General features: G+C 39.5%; 1 protein-coding gene across 3 annotated transcripts in view; it reads left to right on the forward strand.

Moving 5' to 3' along the window:
- The window catches only part of COLEC10 (collectin subfamily member 10), a 170,933-nt gene extending 154,520 nt beyond the window's left edge, over positions 1-16,413 (forward strand). For all 3 annotated transcript variants that reach the window (XM_059995098.1, XM_059995099.1, XM_059995097.1), the window contains 4 exons: positions 940-1,011; positions 10,881-10,934; positions 12,534-12,629; positions 14,511-16,413. In XM_059995098.1, the coding sequence (XP_059851081.1) occupies positions 940-1,011; positions 10,881-10,934; positions 12,534-12,629; positions 14,511-14,902 (614 nt within the window). In that variant the 3' untranslated portion in view covers positions 14,903-16,413. The remainder of the gene's footprint in view (positions 1-939; positions 1,012-10,880; positions 10,935-12,533; positions 12,630-14,510) is intronic.
- Positions 16,414-18,165: the final 1,752 nt, after the last annotated feature.

Below are 18,165 nucleotides of genomic sequence, written 5' to 3' on the forward strand. Positions count from 1 at the left end.
AGATCTCTTGGCAAATGGTGGGGTATATACGGGAAGAACAGGAGAAAAGAAAATGAGAATATAACACACAGGCTCTTAGGGAATGGTTTTACTCACAAGCCAAGACTCAGTCTCGCCAGAATACAGCTTCTGGATTGTGACGTGTCAGCGCGTGTCTTCCAAGCACTAGAACTATTCCTTGCCACCTGCTGCAAGGTGGTGGCCCTAGACCACTGATTTTAAAATCTTCAGTAAGCTAAAGAGAGAAAAAGACTCATAGGATTTTGAGACTTCAATTTGAGAAATGCTGATTTAAACTCTTCTTATTGTATAAATATGTACAATCAACTGCAAAATTATTCTCACAACTAGATAGCTTTACAACTGGTAAATATTTTTTAGATAATCATGGATTAAAAATGCAAATTAGTAACAATTTTGTAGGCACTCAGGAACCCCTGATTACATTTTTTTGGATGAAAACTTGGTGGGACAATCTCTGATGTCTCTTTAATCACTAGGTTTTATGATTGTATGTTCCCTCCCCTTTGAAAAAATGGCTAAGCTAGTCCAATTTGTTTTAAAGTAGCGAGGAAATAGAATCCCAGACTGAAGCCAAAGTGGATCTCAGGAGGAACAGAATTAGAAAAAACTGCAAGAATTTTTTCACTCAGCTCCTTACCTGACCTTTAGATTAAACATCCTCTGCTGTAGTTCTTTAGAAATATTGCATTTTAATATCGTCAGGCCCAGGACTGTCACACTCACCCACATTTTAATTTTAATACGTACATTATAATGCTATTAAAATAGTTAATATAGCACAGGGTGTTTATTATATACCACAGATAGAAGAATGCACTTTTCAGTATTTCCTTCAAGTGAATATCATATACTAGGCACATCATTAAAGGAAAGATAAAACCTTAGGATATAAAGATGACATGCTTTGCTTTTCAGGAATTAAAGGAGAACTGGGTGATGTAGGAGACCAAGGCAATATTGGCAAGACCGGGCCCATTGGCAAGAAGGGTAAGCTATATTTTACTATTCTCCAGTAGCAATTTAAAGCCAATTGAACCTACCCTCGATATATGTTGAAATGTTCTGTACCATGAAAAATGAGCCCTTTCCTTTCTTTTAAAACACGAGTTTTCTCTTCCCTCCTATCTTGGCAGTTTCTTCCCTACGTAAGCAACGTGTCTTTCAAAAAAGGCCTTGAGCAAACTTCAACTGAAATTCAGGGACAGATTCAAACATAAAGTTCAGTTAGTCTCTCCCCAGAGCTCTCTCCTGGGATCTACTGGTTATAATCCTTTATGCAATTAAAATGGGTGTCATGACCATGAAGGGCACTCAGTTGCAGAAAACAATTATTCATAAAACTCAATGTAGCTGAGGACAGTATAATATTCCTTTTTAATCTGAGTGGAATAATAATAAGTCTGTGTCTGAGATCTACTAACAGGATAGGAATTTGAGGTGCGTGTATATACATCCTTTTGTTTTCAGTCATATCCTGATCCTGCATGTTCCTGCTTCCATGTTATAAAACACAGGTAGCCTCCCCTTTATTACCTAAGCACCCTATCCCATCGTCTTCTCCAAAAGCACCACAACGGTAGCAGTTTCTTTTTTTTAATAGATCTTTACTGGAGTGTAATTGCTTCACAATACTGTGTTAGTTTCTGTTGTACACCAAAGTGAATCAGCCATATGCATACATATGTCCCCATATCCCCTCCCTCTTGAGCCTCCCTCCCACCCTCCCTTATTGCTTCTGATAGTCAGCAGTTCATACAGACATCGTTCTGTTGGTTTGAAGTTACAAAGCGATCTCCTTTAACCTGGATACACAATTGATTTGAGCATAGGAGAATGGGCTCAAGTGCGGATGATTTGCATCACAGGGGCATTTTAAGCAGATACTTGCTGCGCTGGAGCTCACCACAGTAGTAGTGGGAGGTGGCTACGAAAGTATGACCTAAGGACAGTATTTACTCCAGTTAATTTTGTGCAGTTATGATCTAATACTACATCCTTACATTTGCTTACATTTCTCGCAACTGGGAATGACACCATGTATGGTCTGTAGTCACGTCTGTAAGTTTTGATGAATTTTAACGTTTTATAATCAGTTTGTGTATATTTTATGGTGTAAATGACAAAATAGACTAGTATCTACATGTATTTTATACATTCATGACATGCCTAAATTTTTCTTAATTTTTTTCAGTACTTCTAGGCTACGTGGTTTATCTGTGAGTTTTTTCAAATTGTTGAAAATCTCCCAAAACTTCCCCAATATATTTATCTTAAAACTTTGCACATAAGTGAACCCGCACATTTCAAACCCGTGTTGTTCAAGGGTCAGCTGTATAACGCTGAATGACCACAGGACTACTATAGGAGCCATGTCAGAGAGTAAAGCCAGATTGGTATGAAAAAGAACCGACCGGGCTTCCCTGGTGGCGCAGTGGTTGAGAGTCCGCCTGCCGATGCAGGGGACACGGGTTCGCGCCCCGGTCCGGGAAAATCCCACATGCCGCGGAGCGGCTGGGCCCGTGAGCCATGGCCGCTGAGCCTGCGCGTCCGGAGCCTGTGCTCCGCAACGGGAGAGGCCACAACAGTGAGAGACCCGTGTAAAGCAAAAAAAAAAAAAAAAAAAAAAAAAGAGAAAAAGTACTGACCGAGATCTTGAAGAATAGTAACATGTTTATGGAAACGGGGATAAAGCATTTGAGGAAGATGCGAGAGATACTTGTGCAAAGGTGCAGAGTGGGGAAACTCAGTGCTATGGGTAATAGAATTCCGCAGCCTTAATGTCCCCTCCAGCCTTCCATATGTGCTTTAGCAGCTGCGTAATTAAGCCAGCAGTGGCCAGCAGTGTGTTCTCCTGGGCAGGTTGATGGATGGCAGGCTGAGCTGAGGCTGTGGCCCCTCTCCTCTCATTCTGTGGCTTGGAACACCCTCCAGCTCATTCCTTTGAGAAACTTCCTTCGACCTGCATTTGAGGGCAGAAATAGAAGGCAGTACCACTGAAAAGAAGTTATTATGGTTCCTTTTGATCCAGGGGCTTATATCCACCGTGTAGTGTATATTCACTTGAAGTTGAAGACCTCGTAGCTGAAGAAGAGCTACACGGACCCCTCACAGTTCATGGTCCTGCTGTAGGATGTACCTGTGGTGGTTTTACCATGAAGCTGATGAAGTTTTGGCTGCAGAGCCCCGCACTGGTTTGGGTTTTTCCCAAGCCGCCAAGAGGAGCCTCAGCGATGGGTTCACGTGGCCACAAGTCTTGGTGGAATTTGTAAAGTAAACTTAACTCATCAAAATGGTGCCTCTCAACATTTTAAAAAACCAATGCCTTGCCAGCAAGCCTTTTGAGACATATTGCCCCCTTAATGAGCTGTTCAGACATATTTTTCCTTCTTGCCCACCCCTCCGTGAAATTTTAACACCATCCATGGACTATATATTATGTAGTTTGTGTGTATTTATACTTTATATATTAAAAAAGAGTAAGATTTTTTCACCCCCCCACTGCACTGACTTTTGCATCCATGAGGTGGTACTGTCCCCACTGGAATGCATGGATTAAGGGTACTGTCTCCTTTTGCTGTTTCCCAAACACGCCAAGGTGCCTTCTTCTGCCCTCTGCCTTTGCTCAGACAGTTTCCTACCCCTACACACCTCTTCGTCCATCACTGTGTGTCAAAATGCCACTTATTCTTCAAGACCATGAAGACTAGGCTTCTTTATAAAGCTTTTCCTGAACCCTTCCTTTGTGCTCTCAACCTGAGTTTGAACATCTATTAAGGTGTGAACATCTTCCATCATGGATTACTTGGGCTGCCATACAGCAGAATATTTGAACTCTTGAGGTTTGAAATCGGAATGATTGGGTTTCAATCCTGACTCAGTGTCTTTCTTGCCGTGTGACCTTGTATACATTTCTTAACCTATCTGTGCTTCAGTTCCCTCATGGACAAAATAAAGACAATAACAGCCTTAAAAAAAAAAAAAAAAAGAGAGAGAGAAAGAGAGAGCACTGTCTCCTGCGCCAACTTCCCTCCAACATACTTCTCCTTGTATAAGATTTTGGAGTAGATACAAGTATTTTGGGAGCTAGCTAAGAAGAACTTGAGTGGGGGAAATATTTTGTTTGGACTTAATGAGATATATCTGTGTAGTTTGCAGTTATTTCCATGTACAGTTAAATTCTTGCTAACAGTTCCAAAGTAGGAATAACTTCCAAGAATACTCCTACCACCGACTGTGCAGATCTATCCAAAGTCATAATGAAAAAGTGCAGGGGTAGAAGTCAGATCATCATAAGAATGTGTCCGGGGCACCCAGCCCAAGAAATGTGTCGATTGTGCAAAAGAAACAAGGCTTGAAATGTACCAGGCTAGAGTTAATCTGTGGAAACATTTTTCAAATCTAACAGCTCAGATATGAACAAGACTTTACAGAGGTATTCTCAAAGCTGACAATATTCTTAATTTACATAACCATCAATAACAAGTTGTGAAGGTGAAAGTAACTTCTTACGTTATTAATAATAAAAATTAAATTCAGATTTCTGCTACGGGCCATGAGAGAGTCACCTGCGTTAATCCTTCTGCTAAGCATGACTAGTTGAGTCAAAAAATAAATAAAACCATATCTGAAGGCATGAGAGGGCAACCAAACAGAAAAAGACTTTAGGGGAGCCACGCTAAGGTGAGCTCTACATCCTGTGCTAATTTTCCACATTTACCAATTCATACTTGAGGCAGCATTAAGAGACCAAGAGGCTTGAGCAGACAGCTGCCCAAACTGAATTGGGAATTCAGGGCCTGCCAGAGATGAGTAGCCCAGGAAATGCCACTCTTTTTCTCATTTCAAAAACAAACATTTCCAGTTAGAATTCCAGGAATTCTGAAAAAACATTTCATTAAACATAGGCCCATTCATGTTAAAAAAAATGTAACGAACTAGAAATAGAGGGAAACATTTAATATGAAAAGAATGTCAACAACAACAGAAACCTATTTAAAAATCATAGTTGGTAGCGAAATATTGAACACTTCTCTCCTGATATTGGAAATGAGATGAGCATAGCCTTCATCACCAAGTCTAATCAGCAATTATACTCGAATAAAGATGTTAGAAAAGAAAAATACATTATATTATAGAAGAGGTGCCAGCCAGAGCAAAAATGCAAGAACAAGAGATAAGAATCATAATAACTGGAAATGAAGAAGAGGGTGGTTATTTCCTGACGGCATGATAACATACCCAGAAAATACAAAAGAATCTACAGATTAGCTATTTGTATTAAGTTTTTTAGACAGCTTAACTTCTAAAAATCAATTTTGTTTCTAAATACTAGAAACAATTTTAAAAACTGAAATTAAAAAGATTCCATTTATTGTAGCATCAAAATGGTCAAATATCTAGGAATAAATCCAACAAAAGGTGCATAAGCTCTCTGCGACAAACACCACATGTTGATAATGAGAGAAATTAAAGAATATCTAAGGAGATGGAGGTAAAGCTACATTCATAGATTGGTTGACTCAGTATTGTTAAGATGATCAATATTAATAAGATGATCCTCAAATTGATCAATAGATTCAGTGCTATTTCAATTAACATCCCAGAAGTAGTTCTCTTGGAATAAGATAAGCCAATTCAAAATTTATAGGGAAATGAAAAGGACCATGAATTCCCAAAGACCATCTTGAAAAATAAAAACAAAAGTGAAAGATTTAAATTACTGCATTTAAATATTTATTATAAAGTTAAACAATTAAAATAGTATTGATTTAGTGCAGAGACAAATAGACCAATGGAAATGAATACAGCATGCAGAAACAGACCCCAAACTTGAATTATGCAAAGACGATATTTTTTTTGAAATGGGAAATGATGCACCTATCAATAAATCAATGGATGTATATGAATGCAGCCAAACATATGCAGCACATAATATATGAAAAAAAAGAATTATAGAAATACAAAATTCTTTTATTAAAATTTTATGATTTTTAGTGAATTTTGTAATGTGGTAATTGGCTACTTTTAAAATTTAGTGACTTAGTTTTCTTTTCTTAAAACAAGGATTCATTTTTATAAGTACTTTGTCATTTGTAATTTAGTATTTGTTTTAAAGAAGTCTCCTCAAATTGTGTAAGCTTCAGATAAAAATACATCATGAATCTGCTTCTGGCTCTATCAGCTTCATTTAACAAATGGTTAAAGGGAGGGAAAGGTGTAGCCAGAGTGTGGCATGTTGGACTTCAAGATTTCTGAGATGCGACCAAGTTATATAAGGTTAAGATCTCAAGTATTGCCCTAGAGATGAGCAGAAGTAGAGTGGGAGGCTAAGTCATTGCCACGAACACGTCCAGAATTCAAGACCTTCATTAATTATTCTAGATGTTGCACATTAGATTTAGATGTGCCAAATCTAGATGAGGCTCCAACCAGGAGGGTTGAAGTTCATGATCTTGAGCCTGGTCTTAATCCTGTCATAGAATAAGACTAGGTAACTTTGGAAGGAAGGGTGGTAGACGACGAGTCAAGGGGTAGGATCAAAAGATTTCAAACCTCTGAGCCTTAAAATGCATGAACTTCCCAAAATTGGAGAAGTAACAGTCTGGAACGGATAGTGTTAACTAACCTTATCCTCTTCAGGCAATTCCTTATTCAAACTCAGTTGCCTATACATCTAGTGCACACCTCCATCACTTTATTGTCGTCATGGCTTGTTAGGTTGTCTGTTTCATCCAATACACTGTGGATTTCTGGAGGAAACAAATGAACAAAAGCTATATCAGGTCTCTTTGTTTAAAGGGTATGTGAGGATGCTGCTTTTTAACCATTTTATTCTAATGTCTACTATACAGTAGAAACTTTCTAAATGTTTGTTGCATTAAGGATGAAAAAATAAATGATATACATTATTTCCTATGATGTGACCTTCTTTTCTACTCTTTATTTCTAAGTACCACTTTCCCTTAACATCAGTTTTCACCATTGGTTAAGATTTTTTACTCCTCCAGAGCTATGTCATGTCCTGGAATTTCAAAAAAAAAAAAAAAAAAAATGGAGGTTCATTGCTCTGGCTCACCTGGATTAATTTCATTTTTACTCTGAACTTTGAAATTTATTGTTCTCATTTTGTCATTGGTCCTTCTAAATGACTCATCGGTCCTTTTTCACTGACTCAGATTAATCTCAGCTTTCTGGGCTGACCTTAATGTTGTCACTTGAATGGATAAGGTAGCTTTCTGGATGTCAATATTTCATTTCAGGAATAGGAAAGGATGATTTAGTATAGGTAAATTCAATCTCACGACAAAATAGATGCTTTTACTTAAGGTTAATAATCTTTTTTACAGTGAAAGTATTATGGTGCTTGTTTGTTTAAATGCAACCTCTAATTCTTCAACATTAAGACAGTTAATACAGAGGTGTTCTCACTTATGGGTCAAAAATAAATTTTTGCGTATGCTTTAAACCAGATTTCGTTTTGGGGAAGTAGACACTATGAGCTCACATTCACCATGAATTGGCTAAGTACTTGGCATGCTTTCCTTTACCATAACTCTGATTTAGGGGGCAGAAGCTAACACTGGTTGAACGTCCTCTGGGCGTCAAGCACAGACCTAATCCCATGATAACATTATCTAATTTATCCTTCTTAATGATCTGATGACTTAAGGTACCACTATTCCACTTTAAAAATGAAAGAAATGGAGGCTTAAAGGAATTAAGTAACCTGTCCATGTTTAGCTATTAAATGGCATAGTCAAGATTCAAGCCCTGCTTTTTCAGACTTCCATGGTCTTTCATTCCACCACACTCCATTGACTTTCCCATCTGTTAAAAAACAGGAAAGGAATTCATGTCAGAATACTGGAAAGTAGGGCTTCCCTGGTGGCGCAGTGGTTGAGAGTCCGCCTGCCGATGCAGGGGACACGGGTTCGTGCCCCGGTCCGGGAAGATCCCACATGCCGCGGAGCGGCTGGGCCCGTGAGCCATGGCCGCTGAGCCTGCGCGTCCGGAGCTGTGCTCCGCAACAGGAGAGGCCACAACAGTGAGAGGCCCGCGTACCGAAAAAAAAAAAAAAAAAAAATACTGGAAAGTAGTCACAGTGCTTACATCTTCTCAGAAAAAAAAAAAAAAAAAAATCCATGCATCAATTCAAGTATCTATTTCCCACATTAAGATCCAGTTAAAGGCTACTGCTTCAATGACTCTTGCCCTACTCTGATCCACAGCTGTCTTTACCTTCTCTGAAAACCTACCAGGCAATTCCTTTATTTCATTCTGTTTGTAGACAATGGTGCTAATGTCTCATCTCCTTGGTCTCTTATGTGCACTTTGTTTTCCTTAAAAACCTATTTTTTTGGCCGTGCTGCGCGACTTGCAGGATCTTCGTTCCCTGACAAGGGATTGAACCCGTACCCTCGGCAGTGAAAGAGTCCCAGCCACTGGACGGCCAGGGAAGTCCCCCAAAACCTATCATTTTCTAAAGCAAATATTCTATGTATGCTTTTTTTTTTAATATTCATTATTGGGCTTAGACCAGAAACTAGGGTCATAGCAGAACTAGAATCAATTTTCAACCTATGTTGAATTGAAAGGATTCACATATGAAGAAAATAAACAATTTTTAATTAAAATATTAAGCCATATTCATATGAACTTTCAAATCCATATTGCTTTTGGTGATGATAGGACTGATATTCCTTTCAACTTTTTATAACGTTTTTTGAAGACTTGGCTTCCCTTCATTAAGTCATTGGTTAAGTTATTTGAAAAGCACCATGAACTGGGGAGTCAGAAGTGGTTGGGTTTCAATACCAGCACTGCTATTGAATTGCTGGATGTCCTTGAGCAATTTATTTTGCCTCTCTGATCTTCAGTATCTTCAGTTGTAGAATAAATATAATGATAGTACCTAGCTCATTGGATTTAATATGATAATACCTATAAAGTGTCTAACTTGACAGATGATTGGCACTCAGCAAGTATATATTCCTTTTCTTCCATTAACATACTCTCAAAATCTAGTCTTATCTTTTCCAGTTTACATATAAGGGAAATGAGGAGTTTGCAGGACACAGCTTAGGTGTGTCCAGATCAATCTTCCTCATCAGGGTGCTGGCATATGTTTATGCTTCTTTCCCAACTGTACCTCTGCTGTACCTTGTTTCCTATGTTGCTCCTACCTTCACCTGCTGAAGCTCCAATGCCGTCTCTTCAGGAGAGCCTTCCTTCATTCTTCCAGCTGGGGCACTACCTCTTCCAACTCCCTTCTGCATTGGACAGAGTATGTTATCTCTGTTCATGGTCTTCCTTATAATATTTATCACATTCCATTGTCATAGATTTCACCATTGTTTCATTTCATCCAAGTACAAGTTCTGAGGCATTCCCCAGCATACTTAAACTACATTTGGGGTTTCAAGGACTCCCCTCCTTTTGTCTGGGGAGCTGTGGCATCACTGTAAAGAAAAGTGTCCACATGGGTCAATTTGGAAAGGCTCAGCAAATCCTGGGGGCCCTGGCAGGCATGCCTTTCTGCATGATCAGTGGCCAATATGTACGGGACTCAATGAAAAGCAGTCAGCAGACAGTGATGAAAGAATGGCTAGTTGGCAGGCAACATGGGGAACCTTTTGGGTTTTAGAGTGGCTCCCAGGTTTTCCCTTTTGCTGGGAAAGGAAGGGGTTAGGCAGAACCTCAATGCTGACCCCATTGCCCCTTACATTGCCCCCTCGGTCATATACCCAATTCCTGGCCACATCATTATCCTACAAGAGTAAGCCTCATATTCTTCTCTAGCCTGGATGACCTTCATCCTGTATTCATCCCCCTGAATTCTTTCTTATTCTTTTTCCAGATCACCGTTGAAGCATAAACTCTGTTTTACTTCTATCAGGGTCTTCTCTTTGGAGAAGAGTACTTCAGGGCCCAAAGCTTCAGGCAAACATTTCCTCTTATAAATCAAAAGTTTTGCTTTCAATTATTGTGCCTGATGTGGGCTTCAAGAGCTTATTCTGAAGTTGAAAAAATTCAACCTTTTTTTCCTCTCTGCTTTAATAATTCTGATTCTCTGAAAACTGTTTTGTGGATGTCTCTGACTGAATAAGAAAAGGGTCAAATACAAAAAAGAGCAGAGAGGAAAATGATCAAGGTTGATATGTCAGTATAATATTTTTGACACAACTTTAAGTTATGGATATTTGCATACATCACATCTCTTCCAAAAAGCATAAACTCTTTCAAGCCAGATGTCTAATCTTGTCTCTCTTTATACCCTTTCAAAGTACCAAGCAAGTCTTTTGTCTTGCATAGAGTAAGTAAATAGTAAGTATTTGTTGAATTAAATTGAAAAAGCACGATACATGTTTTTGAAAATCCAAGGGCAGAGGCACATGGAAGAACTTGGGGGCATAATAAATACACAGACACTGTGTAGTGCTAATCAGTTGATCCAGATGTGTAGAACAATGGCACTTTTTAAATTAAAAACATGCAGAATATTGTCTTAGCTTTGCCCAGAAGGCCACATTATAAAAACATGTTAGTAAGATCAGTGACACAAACTTAAACGTTTATACATCCAACTGGAATTCTGCATTCCATCTAATTAAATTATGACTTGTTTGGTTTGTTGTACCTGTACAGCCAACTCAAAATCAAATTATTTTTATAAAACCAAGGAATATTTGTTGGAGATATTGCAATGAATTTTAAAACCTCTTTCCTGTTGTTTTAGGTGTATAAGATATTGTCTGCCTGAAATAATTCTATTTCATTAGATTTTATGCGTTCTATTCTATTCATCAATAACACTGTTTCATTTAGTTGTTCTTTTCATGGCTATTGTTTTTCTTCAGGTGACAAAGGGGAAAAGGGTTTGCCTGGGATACCTGGAGGAAAAGGCAAAGCAGGTATAATATACTTAGTTTTTCTTCTTAATTTTTAGCATCATTCCAAATCTATTCATCTTAAAAATGAATATAGTTTATAGAAAAACAATAGTCTTTTCAGTGGGATTAACCTCATTTTCCTTGGGCCAGAAGCAAGAGAAGAATGAAAATTTCCTCTGTATCTGCTGGTGACTTTCCAAGCCTCTGGGGAAGGGGAGGATGGTGATTCCACCCCTCCCATGCTTACCATGAGGCAGCAAACCCAGCACATCAGGAAGCAGCCCTCATTCTCCGAGACCAGGAGGCAAATCCACGAGGGCCACAACAATTGGACCAGCACGTCTTACATTCCACCAACATCTCAGCCAAATACTGGCCAAGCAGTTTGCCAGCAGCAGACTGGCCTGATCCAGTGAGGCCCTGTGGTTACAGAACATGCCTCAGTGGCCGGGGAGTTTCTCCCTGATACTGAAAGAGAGGTCTATTTCCAGCGCTTGATGCAAGGAAAAAAGTAGCTTGTTCTTGGTGAGCTTCAATTATTTCTATCCGTAAAGGTGTAGTGCGGACTAATTCTAAGAGCTCTTTTAACGTCCTTATATTTAACTGTGAATGTGGATAAATCAAGCCACAGATATTTTTTTTTCCTTTGGCTAATAGAATTCATTTTGCTTTTCAACAACCAAAGAAACAAAGCAAATGGAAATGTTGACATGAAGCAGCCATTAAATAGGAAAAGGGAATCATTTGAATTTTTTTTAACTTTTTATTTTATATTGGAATATAGTTGATTAACAATGCGTTAGTTTCAGGTGTGCAGCAGAGTGATTCAGTTATACATATACACGTGTCTATTCTTTTTCACATTCTTTTCCCATTTAGTTGTTACATAATATTGAGCAGAGTTCCCTGTGCTATACAGCAGGCCCTTATTGGTTATCTGGGAATCACTTGAATTTTACATCATTTTCCTTACAATTCTTTCTCTGCCACATTACCAGTAGGTAACTGAAAAGGTAAATGAGCAAAGGGGAATTAATGGCAGAAGTTAAAATCATAGTTAATCCACAAATGGAACAACTGACTCTTGAAATTGTAAGATAGATCTATTCACAAGATTTAAACTTAGTCCTTGAAACATAAGCTATACTCCAAATGGATAATCAGAATTAACATTTATTTCATCGTGAAAGTTTTCTCCTGTCTTGGCAGAGTTGTGTGAGCCAGTGAACAATGCAGTAACAGAAGAGAAGACTGGCTAGAAATATGTTTTTTAAAAGCTGTAAAGATTTTATTCTGAGACTGGTATGTTCTGTGTTCAACAAAATGCCAAATGGTCCACAATATGTGTACCGTGCTTAGTCATATTGACAGTTCTTTTAAAAAATCTCGTTTAGAACTGTGTTTTAACTAATTTAAAATATTTAAAAAGATATTTTCTGAATTCCTAAAGACAAGGTATATCAGAAACCCTGTATTACATAAAAGACGAAAAGCATAGCCGTTCACAGAGAGACGTAGCCAGACATGAAGAAGACAGTAAATATTGGGAAGAGAGCAATTGCTCTTTTCAACCAGTCTGCTAGTGCTTCAACATGAATTCACAGCTTTGTCATTTAAAAGGGACTGTCTGTGATTGCGGAAGATACCGAAAAGTTGTTGGGCAACTGGATATCAGTGTGGCTCGCCTCAAGACATCGATGAAGTTTGTCAAGAATGGTGAGTCTCTTCTATTGCTTTGTACTATTTATCCGTGGATTTATCTCTTTCAACACTGCAATTCCAACATCCCTAGCAGGAAATAACTTTGGGCAAAGGCCTACTGAGATAGTGTCAACGGTTTAAAGGTCTCTCAAAATCCTAATTATCCACTCACTCTAGGACACTTCAGGTCCACTTCCTGTGGACATACGTATGTGCGTTCCTATGGGTAGGAACGGGTGCTTTAGTGAGAGAGGGGAAGGAAGAAGAGGCAGAGTTTGGCTAGCTGGGCCTTAAGAAAAAAAAGGCCCAGCTTTCAAACAGCCAGCATCTCAGAAGGTAAAAGTAATAATAAAAACAACAGCTACTTTCTTGAGTACTTGGAATAACAATAATTTTTATGATTAGACCGAAGCTTAGAGAGATTACCTTACCCATAGATACAAGCTAAATGAACAGTGGAGCACGGATCTGAACACAGGTTTCATGACTCCTCTACCCTCAGTGCAAATCAATAGGAACATTATGCATTTCTCTAAATTGTGCAATTTTCCATATCAGTCACTTTTGTTTTCCCTTGTATTTCCCTATTAAAGTGCTCAATAAAGCCCTTAAAGTGGGGCTTATGTGCCCTCTCCTGAGACAGTATGAATGAGGGAACTCATTCATACTGTCTCATTCATACTGTTATGGTTGGTTTCACTTTGTTGTACTTTTATTTTTTATAATCCAGCCATATTTATTGTACAATACTGGAGGCGCACGGTTGCCATCTTGTGTCCATTCTCGTCTTGTAATACTAAAGGCATAGGAAATGTTTGATATGAACTAACCCTCAGTTATAACTCTGGTTATAACCTATACAGAAGATGCCGCATCTGACATGACTTGGACGTTAATGAATAAACCAGACCCCAGAGGTTCAACATAGCGCAATAGTCCTTAACATTTGAGTGCTCATAGATTTATTTGTAAATTTTAACTTATAGACCCTAAAAAGATGTATGTAGATGCCCCCATAGGCCAAAACGTACATAGCATATTATGAGCTCGGGATGATTCTGAGTCCCCAATTCTGTCCTGAATCATACTCAGAAGCTCAGTCTACTTCATGTACCTGGAGTGAAGTATAGACCATCTATCTCAATTGATGTATACGTTCACAATCTAGGAATCTGGCCCATAGGGACAAACTTCTGTATTATTTCCATATCAGTCCAATAAGCCTTTACCACCCCCTAACGCTGTTCCAGGCACTGAGGCTACAGAGTGGCAAAGACATGGTCACTGGCCTCAAGATGCTCACAGTTCAGTAGAAGAGACACACAAACAATTAGACTAGAATGTGTCAAGTGCTGTGAAGTGAAAGGGACAATGGAAACATAGGGGAGAATGCACAGGAGTGCTCACGTCTGTCCAGGAGCATTGAAAAGGCTCTTATAGGAGAGAACACTTCCACTAAGATCTAAAGGATGGGTAGGAATTTGCCGGATAAAGCAGTAAGAAGACCTTCCAGGCATGAAAGGTACGGAAGTGGAAGAGAGAAGGTCATGCTCATGGAACGGTAAGTGTGGCAAAAGCATAAACTAGGAGGGGAAAAATTGTCTGAGATGAGCTGAGTGACAGTTCATATAACACATCTTTGTCAAAATAGCTCTCTGCTTCACATTGTGAGGGAAGTGAAGGAGAAAAAGACAAGGGAGGACCAATGACAGGAGTTTTTTCCCCATTTGACAGCTAGAAAGGTAGAGAAAATATTGAACCAGTGCCCACCTCATGATAGGGTCTTGGAAAAGAATTTTAAACATTGAATAAATGAATTTAAGTTAGCAATATTTTATACTTAGCGTTTCTCTTTTTGACATATATAATCACATTCTTCTTTTCCTTGCTGCAAAGTCATAGCAGGGATTAGGGAAACCGAAGAGAAATTCTACTACATCGTTCAGGAAGAGAAGAACTACAGGGAATCCCTGTCCCACTGCCGGATCCGGGGTGGAATGCTAGCCATGCCAAAGGATGAAGCTGCCAACATGCTCCTGGCAGACTACGTCTCCAAGAGTGGCTTCTTCCGGGTGTTCATCGGGGTGAATGACCTTGAGAGAGAGGGCCAGTATGTGTTCACCGACAACACTCCACTGCAGAACTACAGCAACTGGAAGGAGGGTGAGCCCAGCGACCCCTACGGCCACGAGGACTGTGTGGAAATGCTGAGTTCAGGCAGGTGGAATGACACAGAGTGCCATCTTACCATGTACTTTGTCTGTGAGTTTGTCAAGAAGAAAAAGTAACTTCCCTCTTGCTGCACATTTGTCATTTCCCTGTGACTACCATGGCAGTTATTTTTATCCATCTTTCCTGTCTAATTACACTAAATTCATTCTGACTCAAGGCAAGTGAGAAATGCTAGACTGAGGTTTGGAATCTCCATCGCCATGCTCGTCCATGACGATTTTGAACATTTTCATACACGGTATGTTACTGAGCCATAAGCTCACCAGGTTATGGGTCCCAAGAGAGAGCTTGAATTACTAGTTGTGCAGGAGGTGGCTGTCTATGTCTCCAATGAAGTTCTCACTTGGCATTTGCTCTGCCGTCTCTCCCTAGAGCCATAAACCACTGTCTATCTGGCCCAGTGGATAATTGGATAGTTGGTTGGGGATGATTAGGCGCCAAGCCAGACATATGAGAGGCTCTTCTCTTAGGAATGTCAAGGTATTATCTGTCTTTGAACCCAAGATCCCCAGTTCTTTGACCAGTCACCCACCATGGCCATAGCCACCCATGCAAGGTCCTCTTCTTTGCATACCCTCAGAAATACTTCAACTCTAAGCCTTTATATGAGGAACTTCTAGCCTAGTGCCCTGTTCCAGACCATATGGAATCATCCAGATAACTTCTGTTCTTCTGGTTGACGGCCTTCACTGAAGTATACCCAGCCTTGGCCCCCTTTCTGTAGGCCCACAGGTGAATTCCAGGCCTCCAGATATTAACCCCGTGATCTGAGGAAAAGGGAGCTCTAGAAATTGAAAAGAAAAGGCTAGCTCCCACACAGTATTATTTATAATCCTCCTGCTAAATTGCCCCCTTTATTAATATGGCTCCATGTTTCCTCATCTTAAGTTTATCCATAGCAACTTTTCTCCCTTTGGGCATGGAGAATGAAGGAAAGGGTTTGTGAAGCCTTCAGAAAACTCTAGAAGCTTCAGGGTGCTACCAACACCAAGTCTCTAAGACCCTTGTCTGCCTCTAATATATCATGCATGGTGACATTTTGTGGGAGGCCCTTTATTCTCTGCAACTGTATGTTGTAAAAATCTCACATCAGTGATGCCTTCAAGTACTTTCAAGTACATCACAAGAATGTGTCAAGTGTGGAGCTTGGAACGTGCCTGAGGCTCACATTTACTAAGCTGGTAAAATTCTACGTTGAACTGCAGATCAAACCTCAAAGCAGCTCTAAATTGAAATTTTAAAATAAAAGTTCAACAAACCCCTAGATTATCCCCTTATAAACTGATGCTCCAGTTATAGTTTGTGACATATAATTAGACGTTTAAATTGCTGGCAAAACAGTTAATGAGGGGCTTCCCTGGTGGCGCAGTGGTTGAGAATCTGCCTGCTAATGCAGGGGACACGGGTTCGAGCCCCGGTCTGGGAAGATCCCACATGCTGCGGATTGGCTGGGCCCGTGAGCCATGGCCGCTGAGCCTGCGCGTCCGGAGCCTGTGCTCCGCAACGGGAGAGGCCACAACAGTCAGAGGCCCACGTACCGCAAAAAAAAAAAAAAAAAAATTACAAAGCAGGACACCATATCAAATCCAGTATCCTGGGGTAGAATGCCAGCCAAGAGCTTGAGGAACAAGAATCTAGAAGCACTTAGAGGAAAAGAAAGGGATTCGAAAAGAGGAGAGAGGGAGCAGACAGTAAACATTGCCTATGGGCAGCTCACACTGGGATCCGTATTCTGATTTGTTCTAAGCCCCCGAAGTATGAATATTAATTGTGTGTACCGTCCATACTATTCTAATTTCTATTATTATTATAATAATAACAACATTTCTCTCAATGACTCATCGTTGCTGCCAGTGCTTCCAAGAGAAGATGACAAGAGTTTCAGAGATAGGATTCATCCTGAGACCTTGCCTGGGAGAAATTTTGAAGGCACTACACACTTAATTAGATTTGCTATAAAACTTACTTTGTGCTTTACAAAATAAATGTCTTCACATAACATTTTCCATGTGATCCTGATAAACTCTGTGAAGTACGAAGGGCAGACGTTTTTACTGCCATCTTTCCAATGAGAATACCGAGGTCCAAGGAAGCTAAGCAGTTTACCAAAATCAACTCATTTGAAAGAAAAGCAGGATTTCACTCTGCTGATTGAAACTGTCAATCCAGTGTTCTCTCCAGCCTATGTTTTTTGGTCTTATATGGAATGGAATTTCATCCACGATTCTCTTATGATAACAGGGGCTCAAATAATCTCTCTTGATTACTTTCCAAAGTTAAAGATTAGGGTTAATTAATAGAAATGCTGGGGATTCAGAAACTTGCCTTACAAATATGGTACTCACTGGTTTCTTTTAAAATTCAGGAATGTCTACACATGTCATTAATGTTGAGGAGGTGATTTAGTTCAGTGTCACTACAGTTTTGCAAATAGCTACAGATTTAGGGAAAGCAAGGCAGGTATATTAAAATTAAGATTTGCCAAAACTAAAAATGAGCAAGTAATTATTTGCCCCATAAGAGAATAAGGTAGATAATTCCCTTCAATAATTAGCATTTAAAATCAATTTCATTCTCCAAAGTTAAATGTATATTCAACTTTTCAGGAACATATCTGGGCACTTCCCAAGGATGACATAAAGGTTCCAGGGGAAGACAATTAAAAATTTATTCACAATTGCACAATGCTGCCTTTTCAAAGCAACACACTCTATAGCCAGACAAGAAGAAATATCTTATGTCCAGAGTCATTGCCCAAACACTGTAGAAGGGTATACATCCTGTGTTGAGAGAAATATAACAAACATTAATTACACTTTGGACAACTCACCCATAAAAACTACTGACATTAAAGAAGATGTATTTTTTCCTGCTTAGATGTACGAGCTTCTTTGATTGTTATTAACCAGTTAATTTCCAGCTCTCTGGATTGCATACCTGGAGACCATAAGATGTCTGTGGAATAGGACAGGTTAACTAAACAGCAGCATGCACTGTGTTTGCCACAGATGGTATACATACGTACATTGTTTTTCAATATAGGGCTTTCTTTTACTGCACTCCTAACAGGTGGTCACACAGTCCATATTTGAAGGTTTTGGCTAATTTTCTAACCCCATTAGAAAGTTTTTCCTTACAGTGAAATAAAATATGCTGTCTCTAATTTCCATCTACGTCCTTGTTCTCCCTTCTGCTCTTCATAACTCTGAGAGGTCTGACCCTGAGAACAGCTGGATCAGCCTCTGAATGAAAGTACAAGTCAGGGCAGGGAGAACTGTGCCCACTGCGGCACTGGTTACTAAGGTGGATACCCAGTGTT

The sequence above is a fragment of the Delphinus delphis genome, chromosome 17, assembly GCF_949987515.2.
Source record: "Delphinus delphis chromosome 17, mDelDel1.2, whole genome shotgun sequence".
NCBI classification, from domain to species: domain Eukaryota; kingdom Metazoa; phylum Chordata; class Mammalia; order Artiodactyla; family Delphinidae; genus Delphinus; species Delphinus delphis.